The 21,798-nt window shown below is 36.3% G+C and overlaps 2 protein-coding genes across 2 annotated transcripts; both read left to right on the top strand.

The window, feature by feature from the left end:
- Positions 1-397: 397 nt before the first annotated feature.
- On the top strand, positions 398-5,844 carry LOC141289651 (membrane progestin receptor alpha-like). The gene is made up of 2 exons (XM_073821808.1): positions 398-497; positions 2,663-5,844. The coding sequence occupies exon 2, from the start codon at positions 2,709-2,711 to the stop codon at positions 3,789-3,791; it is 1,083 nt and encodes a 360-aa protein (XP_073677909.1). The 5' UTR covers positions 398-497; positions 2,663-2,708; the 3' UTR covers positions 3,792-5,844.
- Positions 5,845-14,758: 8,914 nt separating this feature from the next.
- Positions 14,759-20,934, top strand: LOC141289718 (SH3 domain-binding glutamic acid-rich-like protein 3). The gene is made up of 3 exons (XM_073821893.1): positions 14,759-14,895; positions 16,330-16,497; positions 19,108-20,934. Exons 1-3 carry the CDS (start codon positions 14,851-14,853, stop codon positions 19,171-19,173), a joined length of 279 nt encoding a protein of 92 aa, XP_073677994.1. The 5' UTR covers positions 14,759-14,850; the 3' UTR covers positions 19,174-20,934.
- Positions 20,935-21,798: the final 864 nt, after the last annotated feature.

Raw genomic sequence — 21,798 nt, 5'->3', positions numbered from 1 at the left:
AACAGAAACTGCACAAAACACAGTTTTCAACAACTAAATTCAATCTGCCTCTGTTAAAAAGCTCTTTCAAAACAGTGGAAGCCATCTGACAAAAGATAGAACTTGATGAAACGAGAATCTAGACTGGATGTGTTGGTCATCTGAGATACAAAGTGAAATTCTGCATTAAAACAATAACTGCACAAATCTGCCTCTGTTAAAAAAAATGCATAGCCGTTTTAATGCTTAAACTGCTTTAGGTTTGAACATAATCTATGTTAACTTCACCCAAAATATCAAAACAATCCTATTAGCATGAAATGACCGCAGAAATGTGATTAAGCGTTAATAATCTGACATCTTTCACCGCGTCCCTCATTCAGTGTCGCCGCATAAGAGGCGTGACCACAGAGAAACATATATGAGGAAGAGAACAGCTCGGTCGGGTACGTAATATTCAGTCAGTTTCCTCTTGGGAATTATTTTCGGTGCAAGATTCGCGGAAGAAACCAAACAAGGTAAACAACAGCTTGATCTTTTGAAGTGCTCTTCCATTCTGTTGTCGTTTTTGGCGCTAATATGTGTAGCGCATCTAGCGTGTTTGCATGTTAATGTTATGAAATACAATCTTGAGAGCTTTCGTATGAACGTTTACATTTCAACCGATTGTAATTTAGGACACAGAAAGTCCGTTTTAATAACAGTGTATAGCAGTGCTTGTGACAGTAAATTCGTCTCTTGTTCACGCATGAATGAAATGCTGAATCTTTTCGTACTGGAATCAACATGTGTTTCACCAAAAGAACCTATGATTCAAAAAGAACTGAATATGATTTCCTTAAATAAGAAAGGACGGCGTAACTTTGTTGACCACCTGTTGCTATAGTGTCAAGAAAATGTGTTATCTAATGGTTTAATACAAATCTTGTCATTTGTTTACTTATTCTCATGGTTTTCCACATTTTATAGTAAGATACATACCCTAGTTATTGCAAACTCAAAGTTTGGGTCTCCTCTTTTAATGTTTCTTAAGCAGCAAGAGCTAGGCCCAAGGTCTTTTTTTTTCAATGATAGTTTAAAAAATGTATCTGTAATAAAACGGTTATGTTAGTGACTTAAAATATAAGATGCATGCTTCCTGTTTGTCTTTATTTATGAGTGTAACCAAACATCCTCATTTTAAGAAAGTGTTAGGCTTGGGTGGTACACATGAATAATCAAGCAGAAACCATCTTTAAAGCAGTTCAAGATAAGAACAATAACCATAAAGATAACTATGATGATAATTATAGCTTTCACACCAGCAGATGAAAGCGTCCTCTCTTTATTATAACCACACTGCGGTTATGTTGTTAAGATATAAAAGCTCAAGCTCTTTTTCAAGTTTTGTTATATTGCTGCCTTATGTTAAACTGTTTAAATTACTTTTTTTCCCCCACATCAATCTACACTCCATACACTATAATGGCAAAGCAAAAACTGGTTCTTTAACGTCTTTGCAAATTTATTAAAAATAAAAACAATGCATAAGTATTCATACCCTTATCTGGGACAGTTTAGGTCAGGAGCACTCATATTGCTTGTAAATGTTATTACACTTCAAGTAAAGTTAACCTGTGAATTTAGTTGAATGGGTATGATTTGGAAAGCACACACGTCTTAATAAAAGGTTTAACACATCAGAGCAAAAACCAAGACCTGAGGTAAAAAAGACTGCATGTGGGGCTCAGAGACAGAACTGCATCAAGCCACACATCTGGGGAAGAGTTCAGAAAAAATTCTACTGCATTGAAGAGTACCATCCCAAAAGTAAAGTGGGCTGTTTTTAGCGGCAGGGGCTGAGGGACTCATCAGAGTAGAAGAGAAGCTCAATGCACCAAAATATAGAGATAGCCTTAATAAAAACCGAGTCCAGAGCATTCAGATCCTCAGACTGGGCAGAAAGTTCACCTTCCAACAGGACATTGATCCTAAGAAAACAGCAGGAATGCTTATAGACCGCTCTGTGAATGTCCTTGAGTGGCCCTGCCACAGCCTGGGCTTGAACCCAAAATAAGCAGTTCTGGTTAAACCTGAAAAATCTCGCTTGCCCCCTCCAAGATGACAGAGCTTTAGAGGTGAAGAAGTGAGGCGAATAATGGCAGATAATTGCCAAATGCTGATGTGCAAAGCTTGTTGCATCATACCCAAAAAGACTTGAGGCTGTAAAAGTACTGAGTTAAGGGTATGAATACTTTTGCAATTGTACTTACTTTTTAAATAAATTTATGAAGTTGTGACAATTCTGTTATACCAAAAATTCACCCCCTTCACAGTTGACATGAAGGGGAAAATTAGCTATGTAGACCAAAACCACTTTTTGTACCAGGCTGTAAACATATTTTTTCTGCTGTTATGTTGGGCATTTTAACATGGGGAGTCTATGGGATTGACTCCCGTTTGAAGCCAGTCTCTAGCGGCCAGTCAATGAATGACAGTTTAAATCACTTCCGTGTTGGTTTCAATAGAGAGAGCGGGAGGTTGCATCTTAAAAAAACGGATGTTTTGGATAGAATTTCTGCCATCTAGTGGTTTAGAGGGGTCTTTAGCCCCGTTGTACCCTACTTACTATAATGCATAAGAATGAGCAAAATATTAATGATTTTTCTTCCCTTTCACATATATTTTTCCTTTGAATTCTCAGATATCTGGAATGTAAATTCCCATCCTCCGGTACTTCAGAGATCAGCATGGCAACAATTGTTATGGAGCGGATCGGCCGACTCTTCATTAATCTCCAGCAGGTGAGACAAGTTCCCCAGATGCTCACCAAAGCCTTGCCATGCACCGCAGACACCCTGCGTGACACGGAGGTGCCCTGTTTTTTCCGTGAGCGCTACATCCACTCTGGGTACCGGCCGCTCCACCGGACCTGGCGATACTACTTCCATTCACTCCTACAGCGGCACAACGAGACCATAAATGTTTGGACGCACTTAATCGGAGCACTGGTTGTTCTCGCAAAAATTGCAGAGTTTACCGAAACGGTCGATTTCGTGAACGACCCTCATTCCTGGCCCCTTCTCATCCTGCTCTTGTCATCAGCGAGCTACTTGACCTTCAGCACCGCAGCACACCTGTTGGCACCGAAATCTGAACTCTGCCATTACGGCTTCTTTTACCTGGATTATGTAGGAGTGGCGCTGTATCAGTTTGGGAGCGCAGTGGCGCACTACTACTACGCCATTGAGGAAAGTTGGCACACACGTGTACGAGGTTGCTTCATGCCTATTGCCAGCTTCTTGTGTTGCTTATCTTGCTTTGGTTGCTGTTACGGGAAGTATCGCAATTACAGCCTTCCTTCCTGGGTTCGTAAAATTAGCCAAGTGGTGCCTTCGGCCCTCGCTTACAGTTGGGACACCAGCCCTGTGTTTCATCGATTCCTCATCTGGTTTCTGTCCTGTACAAGAGGCGATTTCAGAAGCAGTCCTGCTGTGCTCTTTCACCTCGGCCAGGTGGTGTTTTTTCTTTCCAGTGCTTTCTTCTTCACTCAGCCTGTTCCTGAACGCTGGTTTCCAGGTCACTGTGACTTCTTAGGTCAGGGTCATCAAGTATTCCATGTGCTGATGGTTTTGTGCACGGTGTGCCAGATCCACGCTTCATATTTGGACTACATCAACCGAAGAGACTTATATGTAAAACTCCATTCGGATGGCGAGGCGTTGTTCTTTGTTGCACTCTTTATTTTAACAATCATCACCTCTGCTTTGATAGCCATGTATATGCTGACGAAAGTCAAACGATTAGTCGGTTACAGGGAAAAAACTAGGTAAAGAATAGGAATAGTCCTGCACTTTAATGCTAGATACAGTCATGGGCTGATAAAAAGGTTTGTTCAAGCGAGCAGTGATTCTGAATGTTTCTGGATCAATATTCTTGTTGGTCCTGTAAAAACATTCCTATCACAAATTCAATTACAGTGTTTGGTTAGGGATCAGACTATGGCTGTGTTTGCTTTATATATGTGCTGTTCAAGGACTGAACTTTGAGCAAATGCTTAATGCTCAAACCAATCATCATTTGTGTTAGTATTTTTAATTATCTGCTTCTGTTAGTGATAGTTCACTTATTTTTTTTTTATTTTGTCATCATTTGCTCAGCCTGACTTTCTTTCTTCAACAGAAGAAAAAAATACCCTAGACCACAAAACCAGTCATAACTAACATAGTTATATTTGTAGGAATAGGCAACAATACATTGTATGGGCCCAAGTGATCTTTTTAATGCCTAAAATCATTAGGATAATAAGTACAAGATCAGGTTCCATAAAGATATTTTGTAAATTTCCTACCGTAAATATATCAAAACTTCATTTTTTATTAGTAATATGCATTGCTAAGAACTTCATTTAGACAACTTTAAGGGATTTTTCTCAATATTTTTTGCACCCTCCGATTCCAGATTTTCAAATAGTTGTACACTCTTAAAAATAAAGGTGCTTTAAAAGGTTCTTCAAGCGTGAACCATTTTTGGTTCCACAAAGAGCCATTCAGTCAAAACCATCTCTTTCTTACCTTTTTATAAGGTTAAGAACCTTTTGTGACACATTCAGATGTTAAAGGTTTTTTATGGAACCATTTAAACAAAAAAATGGCATTGTGAGTAATCTTTATTTTTAAGAGTGTATCTCAGCCAAATATTGTACTATCCCAACAATGGAAAGCTTATTTATTCAATTGAATTTATTGATGTATAAATCTCAATTAAAAAAAAATGTACCCTTATGACTGGTTTTGTGGTCCAGGGTCATATATTTCGATGAATAGTTTTGACCATTGACTTTTGTTTCCAGAGCAGAAAGTAAGTCATATAGGTTTTATAACGAGATATTTCAGAGCAAATGATGACAGGATTTTCATTTTAGGTGAACTATCCCTTTAATATTGATTCAGGATGCCATAGAAGAACCTTTTTTGTCTAAATGTTCCATAAAGAACCTTTAACATCTGAAGAACCTTTCTGTTTCACAAAAGGTTCTTTGTGGCAAAAGGAGGTTCTTCTGATTATAAAAAGGTAAGAAAGAAATGGTTCTTCTATGGCATCGCTTCAAGAACCTGTCAAAACACCTTTATTTTTAAGAATGTACTTCAGTTACACACCAGCCAGTAAGTAAATCTGAAAGAAAACCAGTGTGCAGTATTGAGAATAGGGACAAAATATACATAGGTGTTTAAATGTCTGATTTTACTTGAAGTATGTCAATTCTAAATTGTAGATTTTATGAATGCTGTCTTTTTTTAAACAAAAGCTCACAAAGGTATATTGTTAGTCATCATATTGTCTTTGGGATTTAAAATGAATGACAATCAGTCTTAATTTCTATATCCGTGATTCTGGGATGCTTATTTTTATTATGTCTTCTAAACTGGACAATACTGCCAATGCAGTCATGATCACTGCTGTGCCTTAATGAGCATTTTAGATGAACCTCAGTGATTCTTATTACAGTGATTGATAACAAACAGTAGCACTGTATTATTGAGATTACTTGTATTGTTTTGAATGGGCAGTGTACTGATTCTCTTTATAGCATTATTGCACTTAACAGTCACTTTTATTGTGCTTTTAATCAAACAAACCAGTGCCTACGTACAGTATAAACCAGGGTCATTTATGTGGATAATAAAGGGAAAGGCAATGCAGAAACACTTTGGCCACATCTACCATTTGTGCCATCCTTTTCCCAAGTGTTACTACTTTTGCTGTTTATGTAAAAGGGATTCCTAGTGATTGTCTGTCCTGATTGGGATCCTTAATTAAAGCAAGTAATGTTCCAGTGTACAATGAATCAGAATACCATGAATAAAAATAAGTATTTAAAACCAACTCCTACTTGCATTCCAGTTTTGTGTATAAACAATGTCAGTCTGTTTGAATGATAATGGTTATGTTTCTGATTGGTATTCTAGAATACTGCTAAACAGTAAACTACAGGATTTCCCAAACTAGGGTTTGTGAACCATGGGGTTTTATGTGGGAACTGCATAACATTTCGAGCAAAGAACACTTTTTAGAGTCCCAGCTTCAGTGGAGACAAGAGAGCAGTGGATTTATTTACTGTATATTACACTGCTGCCTCACAGATCTAATATAAACATGCAATTTCTTTCCCACCTGTTTACCTTCACATAACCGTTTTTGTAAATCCTGTGTGTTTTTAACATAAACTTGTGTGTATTTGTCATTTTAAGCGCAACAAGACATGAAAGAGAACTTAGACAATTCAACGCTCTCCTTTGACTTTGTATTGCGGGAAGCTGACTCCTTGTCATTTCTGACTTATAACAAAACAGAACAATGTGTAAAAGCTGCTGTGAGACAAGGTGCACAGTAAACAAGCTAAAAAACACAAAACTAAGTTTTTATAACTGTCGACCGAAAAAAGTGTTTAAGGACACCACATAGTTGTAGATGTTGGGGTATTTCACATTGGGCCATTCAGTTGGATAATTTCTCCAACAAAAGGAAGGTAAGGAAAAGGAGCACTGACATAGACCAATAAAATTTAGATTCTCAATAGATCTCCTCCTTGCAGGATGGAGAAATAATCCTTTGACATTGTTAAAAATTATGAAAGTTTACTGTTGCCATTGAATTTCCCTCCAGCAGATATAGTTCTCAGAGTAGTAAGACACATTGCACAAACAAACAAAAAATTAAGAAGCAGAAGCCATAGAAGAAAAAAATGATTCTACCACACTGTAGAGTTAATTAAAAAATATATTTTTCATTTAACACCATTGTGTTAGGTTTCCCATTTAAACAATTGCATTGTGTTAAACTGATTTGAAACAGTTTCGTTTTGGTTCAACTCAATATTTTCATTTTGAAAGAACGTATTTCAATTAAGTAGAGTTGAGAGTAGATAAATTATTTTACTTGTGTAACTAGGAAGTGGATTTCCCCTTCCCATCATGCTTTGCACACGGCTGGATAAGGAGAGTAAATGTTGAAATAAAATTTTATTTTATGCATTTTTTTAATAAAATGATAAAATTGGGAGACTTGTTAATGTTTAATGTTCTTTTATGTTTGTATTTAAAACAGTTTCTGGTATGGTAGTGTTTTTGGGGGTTACCATTGTGGTGAATGCATAGAGCATGTGCTTGGGTTGAGGACCTGATAACATAAGTTAAAGTTGTTTTAATAATAAAATAAACAACTACTTTGGGCATGCCATGAATGTAACAAAGCCATCTTATGGCTAATGCCTAATAAGTTGGTTAATGCCTAAAGTTAAGTAAATCCAATGTATCATTTTTTGAGTGTAGAAGAATTTCTGCCTAGTTATTTGTTTTCCAGTTAAATGTTTTAGATTGAGTTCAACAAGCATAAAATAATTACTTCATAAACGTATCAATTTCATTGAAACTATATTTGATCAAATTGAGTTGGCCCAACTCAATTACATTTTATTGCATGAATTTGTTTTTTATGAGTTGGGGTCACACATATTTATTGGATGGAAATCCTGCCCTCAATTAAATTGAGTTCATCCAATGACTTATTTTTTTGAGTGCATAGAAGAAGTCAAAGAAAAAAATTGAAGAAGCAGAAGCCATAGAAGAAGTCAAAGAAGTAAGTTGAAGAAAAAGTCGAAGAAGTAGAAGTCAAAGAAGCAGAAGCTATACAAGAAGTCAAAAAAGTAGAAGTCAAAGAAAAAGTCGAAGAAATAGAAGCCATAGAAGTAGTAGAAAAAGTAGAAGTCAAAGAAAAAAATCAAAGAAGCAGAAGCCATAGAAGTCGAAGTAGAATTCAATGAAAAAGTAAAAGAAGCAGAAACCGTAGAAGTCAAAGTAGTAGTCGGAAAAAAAAAAACTTGAAGAAACAGAAGCCATAGAAGTTGAAGAAAAAGTCAAAGAAGCAGAATCCATAGAAGTCAAAGTAGAAGCCATAGAAGTCGAAGAAGTAGAAGTCAAAGAAAAAGTTAAAAAGCAAAAGCAGAAGCCAAAGAAAACAAAGAAGTAGAAGTCGAAAAAAAAAATCTAAGAAGCAAAAGCCATAGAAGTCAAAGTCAAAGAAAAAAGATCAAAGAAGCAGAAGCCATAGAAGTTGAATAAGTAGAAGTCAAAGAAACAAAAAACATCAAACAAGCAGAAGCTATAGAAGTAAAAAATGTTGAAGTCAAAGACCTTCATATTACTAATTAAAAAGTTTTGATATATTCACAAAATATCTTTATGGAACATGATCCTTATGTAATATCTGATAATTGGCACAAAAGAAAAATCGATAATTTTGACCCATACAATGTATTGTTGGCTATTGCTACAAATATACCCACGCTACTTAAGAATGGTTTTGTGGTCCAGGGTCATAAATAATGTGACCATTAATTTCAAAGAATTGTGAACATGCAGATGTGCAGTTTAACTGCTCATGAATTATAGACAAATTTTTGAATCCATACTCTTGTTCACTAAGTGCTTTCATCCCTTTATCTCACAAATCTAGGCCTCACTAGAACATTCTATGAAAGAAAGGCCACCTTGTTTGGAGGTGGTCATGTGGTTTATATAAAACCCCTCAAAGTGATGCTATACTGCCCTCTTGTGTTTACTTTGGAGTGGTCAGCTCTTCTTTATTTACACAAATGTGAAAAGGTCAGAAAACAGGCTATGCATGCAGAACTTGAATGTCCCTTGTGGACTGTTCCAAAGGAAACCGTTGACAGTTTCCTGGGGCTGTGACTGGACTGGAGCAAACTCCCTCCTGCCAACACACTGATAAACTTTATCTGAGGGAGGAACTTCCTCTTTTAGAGCTGTTACTATGGGCATTTGGGTCAATGTACACATGTGCATGTCTGTTCACCTACTTTCCTGTTTTTCTTGTTAGGAAATGTGAAAGAATTGTGTAGTTTAGTATAGTAAAACTATTAGTTAGCTGTGTTGAGTAATTTCTGAAACCAAACCCGAGAAGTGATCTCAAGGGAAAAAAGGGAAATATCAACAAAATATGTTAGAAACAACTCACATATTAATAATAAGTCCCTCTTTGCCATTGAATGTCGAGGGGAATAATAAAGAAAGGATATTCACGTAATATTCCATTCTATGACATAGTTCTAAATAGGGATGTGTTTGGAAAGGAAACATGCTGTGGTTCAACAGTTTCCATAAAGTCAGTTGTTTCATGGATAAAATCATGGAAAAAGTGATGAGTATTTTAAAAAAGCAGATGGAGGAGATGAAGTATTCAATTCCTAAAAGGATAATTTTGTTATTAATGACAGAGTTTACAAGGTTGTTACCATAAACAAAAAGCACCAAAAAATAAAAATTCTGTCATTATTTACTCACCCTTAAGTTTCTGTTGAACATAAAAGAGGATATTTTGAAGAATGTTGGTAATAAAACTGTTCATGGTTCCCAGTGACTTCCAAAGTATGGGGGAAAAATACTATGGAAGTCGATGTTTGGTTTCCAACATTCTTCAAAATATATTCTTCAACAGAAGAAATTAAGGACTTTTTGGGTGAACTATCCCTTCATGTATACATTAAAGATTATGTCCAATAAAATCTTACCCCTGTTGAAAAAAACAGCATATGCTGGTTAGGTAGGTTTTGATGCTGGTTTATGCTGGTCCTACTTCTTCGACTGTATGGCTTCTGCTTCTTCGACATTTTGTCGACTTCGACTTCTATGGCTTCTGCTTCTTCGACTTTTTCTTTGATTTCTACTTCTTCGACTTCTATGGCTTCTGCTTCTTCGACTTGTTCTTCGATTTCTGCTTCTTCAACTTCTGCTTCTTAGACTTCTAATTCTTTGACTTCTATGGCTTCTGCTTCTTCTACTTTTTCTTCGATTTCTAATTCTTTGACTTCTATGGCTTCTGCTTCTTCGACTTTTTCTTCGATTTCTACTTCTTCGACTTCTATGGCTTCTGCTTCTTCAACTTCTGCTTCTTAGACTTCTAATTCTTCGACTTCTATGGCTTCTGCTTCTTCGACTTGTTCTTCGATTTCTACTTCTTCGACTTCTATGGCTTCTGCTTCTTCGACTTCTATGGCTTGTGTTTCTTCAACTTTTTCTTTGATTTCTACTTCTTTAACTTCTATGGCTTCTGCTTCTTCGACTTGTTCTTCGACTTCTATGGCTTCTGCTTCTTTGATTTTTTTCCTTCGACTTCTGCTTCTTTCATTTCTATGGCTTCTGCTTCTTCGACTTTTTCTTCGATTTCTACTTCTTCGACTTCTATGGCTTCTGCTTCTTCAACTTCTGCTTCTTAGACTTCTAATTCTTCGACTTCTATGGCTTCTGCTTCTTCGACTTTTTCTTCGATTTCTAATTCTTTGACTTCTATGGCTTCTGCTTCTTCGACTTTTTCTTCGGTTTCTAATTCTTTGACTTCTATGGCTTCTGCTTCTTCGACTTCTATGGCTTGTGTTTCTTCAACTTTTTCTTCGATTTCTACTTCTTTAACTTCTATGGCTTCTGCTTCTTCGACTTGTTCTTCGACTTCTATGGCTTCTGCTTCTTTGATTTTTTCCTTCGACTTCTGCTTCTTTCATTTCTATGGCTTCTGCTTCTTCGACTTTTTCTTCGACTTCAACTTCGAACTTCTATGGCTTCTGCTTCTTCGACTTTTTCTTTGACTTCCACTTCTTCGACTTATATGGTTTCTGCTTCTTAGACTTTTTCTTTGACTTCTATGGCTTCTGCTTTTTTGATTTTTTTTCTTCAACTTCGACTTCAATGGGTTCTGCTTCTTCAACTTTTTCTTCGACTTCTACTTCTGCTGTGGCTCAACAGAACAAATGAAGGACTTTTTGGGTGAACTATCCTTTCATGTATTTACATCAAACATGTCCAATAAAATCTAACCCCTGTAAAAAAAAAAAAGCATATGCTGGTTAGGTAGGTTTTGATGCTGGTATGCTGGTTTATGCTGGTCATTTGCTGGTTTATGCTGATCATTGACCAGCAACATGAGCAGCTAAGGACCAGCATAAAACAGCAAAGGACCAGCATAAACCAGCTAAGGACCAACATAAACCAACATCGAAACCTACCTAACCAGCTGTCTTTTCAACAGGGAGAATACTGCAAAAACAAAATAGCCTTTATTGTCTGTAAAGAAGGTTTGCATTTTTGACACAATTTGGTCAGTTACCCGGATACACGGCCATATTGGAGATACTCAGATGTAAACAACAGCATGGATTGCACGGTTAATGTACACTGTTCTGGTAATTTATGCTCTAAACCACAGGGGATAAAAACATGTGGAAGCTACTAATCATATAGAGACGTAGTAATCAGTAAAGGATGCAATATTTTTGACAAACTAAAGATAATAGGTGGTAAACAGTTTTTGAAATGAATACCCGCCAACCCTCCAAATGCGGGTAAAAGTCAGCTGTGGTGGGTAATGCTGTCAAATCACTAGCCAGTTTGGTGGCTTACTTTTTCTGTGTTCATTGTTCAATCATTAATTTCTTGGGAAAGTTCATTCAAGCTAAATCTGTGCAGGGTTAGCACAAAAACAGACCTCATGAGACATTATGACATTATAGAGTATTGCAAAAACCAAACAAAACACACCTACTGAGTGCACGCATATGCGACTATATGATAAAGTCTAGTTAGACTTACTTCAGAGTGCGTTCAACTGCATGAATTAATGCACTGCATGAATTAATATATGCATTAAGAATGATCACATAATTCAAGATAAGGGGGCAGAAAACATATATACATTTATATTATTTCTTAATCAATATCACATAAAGAGTGCTGTTTTTTTCTCAAAAAATCAGCATGGTTACAGATGTGTATACAACAGTTCAATAAACAAAGTTAATATCAAGTGACCTATGTTTTAGACACCATATTGGCTGTTTTGCTCTATTTCCCCGACAAAAATAATTCCAAACACAGCCACAATGACTCACTTAACAGTAATTTGCTGCCACCTATTGGCGGTTTTAATGTCACATTTAAAATCTTTTTATTTAAAAAATAATTTCAAATATCAGTATTTAATATTTCATGATTAAAACATTTAAACATTATTTATGCATTTGTAACTGCAGGTTAAAGCATTCCATGTCCTGTCCCTTTGAGCTGCATTAACGTGTAAATGTACATCTAAATGCCATTTCATATGTAACTTCTTCAATACTAATTTTGTTGATACTGATTTCATTTGTTTAGTAACAGCCTAAAGGTATTATTATTATAACTGGCACTAAGATGATGCACAATTTTAGAAAAAAAAAAGTAAATAAAGGCTTTATAAATGTAAAAATGCCCATAAAATGTTAAATATATATATTTTAAACTTATTGGAAAGATTAATTTCTATCACTGCTGTGAACCGACCACAGAATATGAATATATTAGGGGTGGGCATAGATTAATTTTTTAAATCTAGATTAATCTAGATTAAATCTTGGAATTAATCTAGATTAATCTAGATTAAAATGGCTAATTTGAATTCTGCTGAAGGCATTCAGAATATGTGTGCTACCCAAATAATGACTAAAAGTAAGTCTTTGAGAACGGGCCAGGTGGCGCATTAGATCAGGCGCTCATCTCCTGTTTCCAAAATGCATCACAAACTGCTTGACAATTGCATTTACAACATAATTAACTATACAAACTTGTGTAACCAAGTACTTCTGCGCAAAAGGCTGCACGACGTGCGCGTTGCCGTTAAATACACAGACGCGCACCGGCATGGATTTCTGCGTGCATAGTCTTCCATTAAACTGCGTTGCTTTTAGAAGCGTCAATTCAGTTGTTGCATATAGTTTAATGTCTTTATTTCGGGATTATCAAAGTAAATTATAACTCAAACTTGAGATTTTAATGGGGCACAGCAGATTTTCACTGGGTCTAGGAAAAAAGGGTCTAGCAACGCACGCACCTGCCCTGAAGCGGCTTCATAGCTGCATCCATGTTTGCACGTCTCATTTGATGTGGTCATTTCACAGAAGTTGAAGACTCGTTCTCGCCCCCTACAGTGCAATTCAACTAGGTATGCGTCATCCGTGCAGAAATATCAAGATGAAAGTCATCATATCTTGCATAGTTTAGACCCAGCTCCCAACCCAACTGAGAATAGATTAACGGCGATATTTTTTTTATCGCCTGATAAGAGTCTTACGTTAACGCAGCACGTTAACGCCGATAACGGCCCACCACTAGAATATATCAAAAAATTTTGGAGTCAGCTGTCCACAGTATCAGCACAATAACACACTCAGTAAAATATTGTCTAATTATTTCTATCGATAAAATCCCAGAAAATATAGACATTATATTTTTTTGTCAATATTGCACACCCCTAATACTGACACAGTGATTTGCAACAGTTGCTTTATCACGCCTCAGGCTGTTGGTTTATTTCATTATACTTCAGCCTAATATTTCACCTAGGCCTACCTGACTGGAAATTATCTGAACAAACACGAATGTTGTCAAGATTCTTCCGTTGGAAATCCTGGTTCAGTTTGGCAATCCAAAAATGCCTTGTGTTCCTCAGTTTTTTGCCCACTTCTCCTTGATTTGTTAAAACTTTTGGCAGTACTCCAAATGTTTTTCCAGGTCCGACCAGTTAGTACAGACTAAAACATAATAATTTACCATTTTCAGCAGAAATAATCAGCAAAACATGCGAGTTTCCTTCAGTGGCCGATTGATGAAGCATTGTGAAAACCCAATTTTTGTTAATACAACAAATTTTGAGAATCCATTCCCCATAGTTAAAGGAATAGTTCATTTTCACAACAAAAAATTACAGATAATGTACTCACCCCCTTGTCATTCAAGATGTTTATGTCTTTCTTTCTTCAGGTGTAAAGAAATTGTTTTTTGAGGAAAACATTTCAGGATTTCTCTCCATATAATGGACTTCTATGGTGCCCCCAAGTTTGAACATCCAAAATGCAGCTTAAATGCAGCTTCAAACGGCTCTAAATGATCCCAGCCGAGGAAGAAGGGTCATATCTAGCAAAACGATCGGTTATTTTCTAAAAACATTTACAATTCATATACTTTTTAATAGGGCTGCACGATAAATCGAATGCGATTATGAGGCGCGTTTAGTCAATGAAGCCGGTACTTTGATTAGTAGTAAATCTCCATCACGTGCGTTCAGCTGGAGCGGCAATTAATACACAGAGCCGTAAATCACTGACAAGCTACGCCAAATCGCGCTCACAATCTCATGCGATTAATCGTGCAGCCCTACTTTTTAAACTCTACACAGAGTACACACAGAGCTAGACAAGACATGCATTTGAGGTTAAAAATCATATAAATAGTTTTTTTTTTTTTTTTTTTTTTTTTTTTTTTTTAGAAAATAACCAATCGTTTTGCTAGATAAGACCCTTCTTTCCTTGGTTGTGATCGTTTAGAGCCATTCGAAGCTGCATTTTGGAAGTTCAAACACGGGGGCACCATAGAAGTCCATTATATGGAGAGAAATTCTGAAATGTTTTCCTCAAAAAACAATTTCCTTACAACTGAAGAAAGAAAGACATTATGTGTACATTATCTGGAAATTTTTGTTCTGAAAGTGAACTACTCCTTTAACAAAGACAAAAAATAACATGTATTTTTGTAATATATATATATATATTTTTTTTTAAATGACCGAGTGTTATTGGTAATTATTGTAAACCAACGGTTTACACATTTGTTCATGAGGAAAACAAAGGCCTCCAATTTAATTTTCATCGTATTTCCTTATGCAGAAATAAGGCGCTGTCTCTTTAAATGAGTGACTAGGCTGGTGTCAGTGGTGAAACAGCGACTGTAGAGCAAGAGAACGGGAACTGATCGCCTCCAGACACACAAAGGCACATTACGATCCACCGCTATGGGCATCAAACTGTATTACACCACTGTTACTGCATCGAGAGAGGTGAGTATAAACCTGTGGCCATGCAAACTCGGTAAGCGAGCAGTGCATGCGAAGAATGCAGAGTTAAATACATTTGAAATGGAGGATTAGGCTTCTAGACACACCCAACTGCTCCGTTACCATACATCTTGCCACATTTCAACGCGATTGCGACATAGTAGTGCATTTCTACGCCTTCTAAGTCATTATTGTGGCTCTCGAACGTTTTAAGTGATTGCAACACGCAGTTGTTTGTAGATTCTGGATCTGTAGGCAGGTTGAAGGGATGATGTGCATTGGATTGAGAGCGGAAGTCATGTTGTCTGTGTTGGATGTAGTTGTTCTTTCACTAATGGTGCATGAGTGTGAGCTTTATAAACTGTTAGTTTATAAAGAAATATAAACGTCCTCTTTAAATCCTGCACGCAACATGATAGCAAATGGGATTTAATCGATGTATAGCTTTAGAGGAGTTGCACGATACAGTTGCATTGCAGCTTTATGCACATCTGTTATGAATAAAGCAAAAATGCGTTTTGATTTACGACAGATTTTGTTATTTTCTAAAAGCGCGGCTACAAATTATGTGAGAAGCAGAAAATATTAAAAGTGTACTTGTTTGTTAAAGTTTTAGTCGATATGAAACGAACACACTTTTGAGAAATGTTATTAAAATGAATTATTGTGAATGGAGTGGGGTCGCCCCCTAATGGGTGCCACCATGTTAAGATCACAATATACTTGCATGTTACAACTAACATAGTAATAGCAAATATAGTGCTTGCAATCAGTATTTAATGTGCACACAAAGCAAATGAAATAATGTAAGACATGCATACAAAGTTTTAAATAAGGGTGACATAAGGGTTTAATGTGTGAGATTTGCATTGAAATTCATTATCTAATCATCTTTTACCATTTTAATGTAGGTTATTGTTTAATTTTTAACTGGTGTCCTGCTCAAGGTGTGGCTTTTGCAGATATGACCCAACTTCCTGAATATAGCTTTGCCACATAGTGTTTCATTATTAATCATCAACTCAGCATTTTGTGGTTAAAAAAAGGCTGCTAAAAGCAAAGTAGACTTTTCTACACCTTTTCATGGTTTGATTTGGTTGGTAAAAAAAGCATAATGTTTAGCATATTATTTCTGCATGGCTATAGATGAATAAACTTCCTCCATAATGTTCTCATATGATCATGTGACTTGTCAGGAAGTAGCGTAAAGATTCATTCAAGTTTTTATTAGTATTGGCTTGTTAAGTATTTCATTGAGGAAATGCTTCATTTATAGTTTGCTCTCTTGGAGCGGTCTTTGAATCTTGAGCTAAATTTGAATAATGTTAGTGGTGACTTGACAAATGCAAATGAGACAGCAGGTCAGTTCAGTTATTTAACAAAAGTGCAATGCCAGAAATAGGAAAGTACAGTTACTTACTGCCTTGTTTTTCCCAGGTCAAATCTCAGCAGGCAGAGGTGATGCGTATTTTGGATAGTAAGAGCATCAAGTATGAGTTGATTGACATCTCTGTGGGCGGTGCTTTTCGGGATGAGATGAGGAGCAAATCTGGCAACCCCACGGCCATCCCACCTCAGATATTCAATGAAGACCAGTACTGTGGGGTAAGGAGAACTGGCAGAAGGGTGTTTTTGGATTGAACTTAAACCTTTAAAGAGAGAGTTCAGCCAAAAAGGAAAATTCTGTCATTAATTACTCATCCTCATGTCTTTCCAAACCCATAAGACCTTTGTTCATCTTCAGAGCACAAATTAAGATATTTTTTTATGAAATCTGAGAGCCTGACACATTTAAGGCCCAGAAAGGTATTTCCATGCGACATCAGTGGTTTAACCATAATGTTATGAAGCTATTGTTCACAAATAACAACTTTAATCTTCTTTTCTCTGTCTGTCTTGGACACGTGTTCACAATGCATGCTGCAGTCGTTGATTTTCCTTGCGCACAAAAAGTATTATCATAGCTTCATAAAATAATTGTTGTACCACTGATGTCCCATGGACTACTTTAATGATGTCCTTGCTATGTTTCTGGATCTGGAAACATTTCATTTGCATCTACAGTGCCTTGCAAAAGTATTCATACCCCCTTCATTTTTTTTCACATTTCGTTTTGTTGCAGCATTATGTTAAACTGCTTTAAATTCGTTTTTCCCCACATCAATTTACACTCCATACACCGTAATAATGACAAAGCAAAAACCAGCTTTGCAAATTTTACAAATGTATTAAAAATAAAACACTGAAATAAGTACGTTACATAAGTATTCATACCCTTAACTCAGTATATAGTTGAAGCACCTTTACAGCCTCAAGTCTTTCTGGGTATGATGTGACAAGCTTTGCACATCTGCATTTGTCAATTATCTGCCATTCTTTGCCTCACCTTTTCACCTCTCAAGATCTGTCAGCTTGGATGGGGGCTGGCAGACATTTTCTAGAGTCCTAGTTGTTGCAATCGTCTTCCATTATGGAGAATGCTTCTGTGAACCTTCAATGCAGCAGATTTTTTTTTTTCTGAACTCTTCCCTAGATCATTGCCTTAACGCAAGACCTTAGACCTTTTCTGAGAGGTGTGTGTCTTTCTAAATCATACTCATTCAAATGAATTTGCCACAGTTAAACTCCACTCCAAGTGTAGTAACATCTAGAAGCAATATGAACGCTCCTGAGCTAAATTTCGAGTGTCCCAGAAAAGGGTATGAATACTTATGCAACGGGATCTTTTCAGTTTTTTTATTTCTAATAAATTTGCACAATTGTTAAAAACCTATTTTTTGCTTTGCCATTATGGAGTAGGGAGTGTAGATTGATGTGGGAAAAAAAGTAATTTAAAGTAGTTTAATATAATGCTGCAACATAACAAAATGTGAAAAAAATTAAGGGATATGAATAATTTCACAAGGCACTGTATGTAGAGTCAGAAAGCTCTTGAATTTAATCTAAAATAACAGTTTGGGTTGCGAAGGTGAACAAAGGTCTTACGAGTTTGGAATGAGGACATGAGGGTGAGAAATTAATGACAGAATTTTTTATTTTTGGGTAACCTGTCGCTTTAAAGCAATAATTACTTTAATAAGATGAAAATTCACCCTCATGTCATTACAATCCATTAGACATATTTTCTTCTGTTGAGCTGCATTTTTGAACAATATAATTTTCAATTTCGTTCCACATTATTTAAAAGTACATGAGAACTGTCAAGCGCCATAAAATTTCATGTCATCACAATCCATTAGACATAAATTTAGACCGTGCTAGACTTTCAAAACCAAATGATGGTTTGTGGGACTAGCAGACCAAAATGATGTCTTTATTACTAAAATTCTTGGCTTCAAGTGAAGACAAGCGCAAATTAAACTTCACAGCAATTGTGAAGCATCAAATTCTCTTAAGAACAATGAACAAATTGGTAAAATCTTACAGTTGTCTTTTTTAGTTTACTTAAAGGGATAGTCCACCCTTATTCACCCTCATTTTGTTTCAAACCTGTATGACTTTCTTTCTTTAAACACAAAACAAGATATTTCGAAGCCTGTTGATATCCCCCCAAAAATTGGTTCCTATTTACTTACATTTTCAGGAACCAAAACTGTTTGGTTCCCAACATGCTTCTGAATATCTTCTTTTTTGTTCCACAGAAGAAAGTAAGTCGTACACGTTGGACACGTCATGAGCATTTTTGTTAAAGGGAAATTTCACCAAAAAAATGGAAATTCTGTCATCATACCCTCATGTTGTTTCAAACCTGTATGACTTACTTTTCTGTGGAAGAAGATATTTTGAATGCTGAATGTTGGGAACAGTTTTGGTTCCCATTCACTTCTGTAGTATGAAAAAAAAAAATATACTATGGAGGTCAATGGCTACCAACAGATGTTTGGTTACTAATGTTCTTGATTAATTTTTCTTTTAAATATAATTGGTTTCTTTTATGCAAATATCTTTATATTTCCAGTGGTGGCCAAAATGATTGGAACACTAGTATTTTCACCAGCTAAAAATGGTTTTAAGGTTTTAAGAGTTATTTTCAGAGGACAGTAAATCTATACTGCTATACAAGCTGCACATTGACTACTCTAAAATATATCCGAGTTTCATTTCCATACGATTGTCCCTTGAGAAGGAATACTAAAATGGTTGCTGAAATGTGAAGGGTGTACTGAGATGCTGCATACTAAAAAGTCACACTGTGTTTGTTTCTCTTCCTTTCAGAACTACGAGATGTTTTCTGAGGCGGTGGAGGCAGACACAGTGGACCAGTTTCTGAAGATCGAATGAGAGCCAAACCTGGTAGCAACCATCATCCTCTTCCCTCCCCTGGTCCATGTCCACATTCCCAAAGGGAGGCCTGCCTGTCCCCCTCTGCTCCGCTGGCGGCGCCTGCCTTCGATGTCTCAATGCCATGCCACATGCCAAAAACAATCAACAGAAAAGCACACGCTCACTCTGTACCACCAAATTTACCCTCAAACTGAGCCCCGGTCACTCGTTCATTCCTTTGTGCTTTTGTTTAGATGATCTTGTTTATCTCCTCTCTTGTGTCCTCTTTGATTCCGACGCTTAAACGCCACTAATTTGTCTTAATCTTGTTTGGATCAGAGCGCTTGGATGTGTAGTAAGTAGGTCACCTAATCTGGGCAGCAACCCTTTATTCCAGATTGAGCTAATCCACAGTCCAAGAAATATGAGAATCATTTTGTGTCCAGTAGTTGAATCTGATTGCCAATTCGCCTTTTAGCACTGATGAATCGTTTAGAAATGGTTAACTCTCCATGGGCTGAAATTTATGTGTTGGTACCTTAAAAACACAGGCCCTAATTTCCAGCATGATGTGAACCAGCTGCGTTGGACTCTCTATTAAGCACACTGCTTTGTATTCAACTGTGTTGAAGCCACAGGTATGCTCTCCGAGACAGATTTCCATTTAACATTCCCAAATTCAGGGTTTAAAAAAATTTCCATTGTGTTAAACTGTGCCAATAAATGTCTGTACGAATGTGTTTTCCATACAATTGAATTTCCTCTGGGTACAAACCTTATTCCAAAATCTGAAAATCTATTATAAGAATGAATCTTAACAGTTAAACGCATAACCTTTGTTTAAACAACATTGTTTTAAAATTCTTTTCCGTTGCTATTATGATAATTGTCTTAAATTATCACGAAAATGTAGCAAAAAAGGCATAACTTTGCTAAATATAGTAGTTTTTTTCTGTCTTTTGGTTTTAGAATTATTTAGAAATATGACCCGGACACATTCATGACATGTTTTCTGAGATTCATCCTTAAATTTAATAGCAGAATAGTGAGCGAGGTCTGCTTAACTGCTTGACCACAATAAGTAGGCAGTATACTCTAACACATTCCTGTTATACCACAGAATTTCATCTCATTTCATTCTGGTAATGCATTAAATGTTAATGTTTCTGTGATCAGCAATGCAAACCTTCCCTGAGCTCTCAATTAGCTCAGTATTTCAGCTGCAAACATGAAATTCATCATCTAGTAGCCGAATCACTTCATGCGGCATAGTTCACGTGTACATGCTGTTCCATCAAGTGTCTATTGCCGTCAAAATCTGAGCTCACTGGAGGTTGTAGCATTGACATTTTTCCAGCAGGTTAACCTCTAGCATGTTATGTTGATCATATTGGTACTTAATTTATACTGTATACTTGGCACAGTCTTGTAATCTTGGTGTGATTGGTCCCACGTCGAATTAATTTCATCTGGCATTGGTTATGTCTGCTGCTGTTTGTCGTACTTAAAGTGTATGCCATTATTACTCTGCGGTCTGAGTTTAAGATGTGGGACCTGCACACACAGACAGCTGGCTCATGAAATGATTGTGAATCTTCCTCTGTCGTTATTGTTTGTAACGATTTCTTGTGGTCTTTTTGTGCTGTACTGCTTTGCTTTCGGACCAACGCCCTTTTTGGCCAAAATAAAACAATGATCATTAGGGAAAGAAATGCTGTTGTCTTCCAAGAAGATGGTGCAATTGTGATGTATGGGTCAAATAAAAAATGCAAAAAACTATTTTCAATATATATGTTTTATGTGTTTGGGAAAGGGGAAAAAAAAAAACTTTTTTTTTTTGGAAAATTCCTAAAACAATTAGGTAACCGTAGGCTTTATGTATAATGCATTATAAAGATATAATATGTGACCTTGGACCACAAAACCAGTAATAAGGGTTAATTTTTGTGAAATTGAGATTAATAGATAATCTGAAAGCTGAATAAATAAGATTTCCATTGATGTATGATTTGACAATATTTGAAAATCTGCAATCTGAGAAAAAATCAAAATATTGAGAAAATCGACTTTAAAGTTGTCCAAATGAAGTTCTTAGCAATGCATATTACTAATGTGGGACAGGAAGTTTGCACCAATTCTGTAGAATGGCCCATAATATATATCTAGTGATGTGTTACCAACCATTTCTAGGTCAAGAATAAAATAGGAACATGATCATCAGGATTGAAGACGGTAATAAAGACACCAGCAGTGCTCAGTGGTTTACCTGGTGTACTGTGTTTAAACTGAAGACTTACAATGAAGACTGACATTAAATAAAGTGTCTCATATCGCTGCACTCTACATGATTTACTTTGCATATAATCTTTGGACCTGAACCTGGCGGGAGGATATTGACACACGATCAGGGAGATGTAGTTAATTATTCATCCCCACTATCAGCTCTGCACTCTCACTGACGCTTCAACATTAAGTGGCCTGAAACACGCCATAAGCGTTAGATTAGATTCACTTAATTATATCTGTGGATATTAAATTTAAATTTGTGATGTGAAATTTGTGACAAAATATGAAAAAATGTCTCAAGCTAATATTTTAATTTCAATATATATTTAGAATAAGGTTGAAATCTCTTAGGCTGCC

This window comes from Garra rufa, chromosome 17 (genome assembly GCF_049309525.1).
Source record: "Garra rufa chromosome 17, GarRuf1.0, whole genome shotgun sequence".
NCBI classification, from domain to species: Eukaryota; Metazoa; Chordata; class Actinopteri; order Cypriniformes; family Cyprinidae; genus Garra; species Garra rufa.
This window is presented reverse-complemented; position numbering and strand designations above follow the sequence as displayed.

What these genes read in the sequence shown, in the direction of transcription:
- LOC141289651 (XM_073821808.1), top strand. Translation starts at nt 2,709, where the DNA reads ATGGCAACAATTGTTATGGAGCGGATCGGCCGACTCTTCATTAATCTC.
- LOC141289718 (XM_073821893.1), top strand. Translation starts at nt 14,851, where the DNA reads ATGGGCATCAAACTGTATTACACCACTGTTACTGCATCGAGAGAG. An exon ending in CTGTTACTGCATCGAGAGAG is followed by an intron (nt 14,896 to 16,329) that starts GTGAGTATAAAC and finishes TGTTTTTCCCAG; the next exon opens with GTCAAATCTCAGCAGGCAGA. An exon ending in ATGAAGACCAGTACTGTGGG is followed by an intron (nt 16,498 to 19,107) that starts GTAAGGAGAACT and finishes TCTTCCTTTCAG; the next exon opens with AACTACGAGATGTTTTCTGA.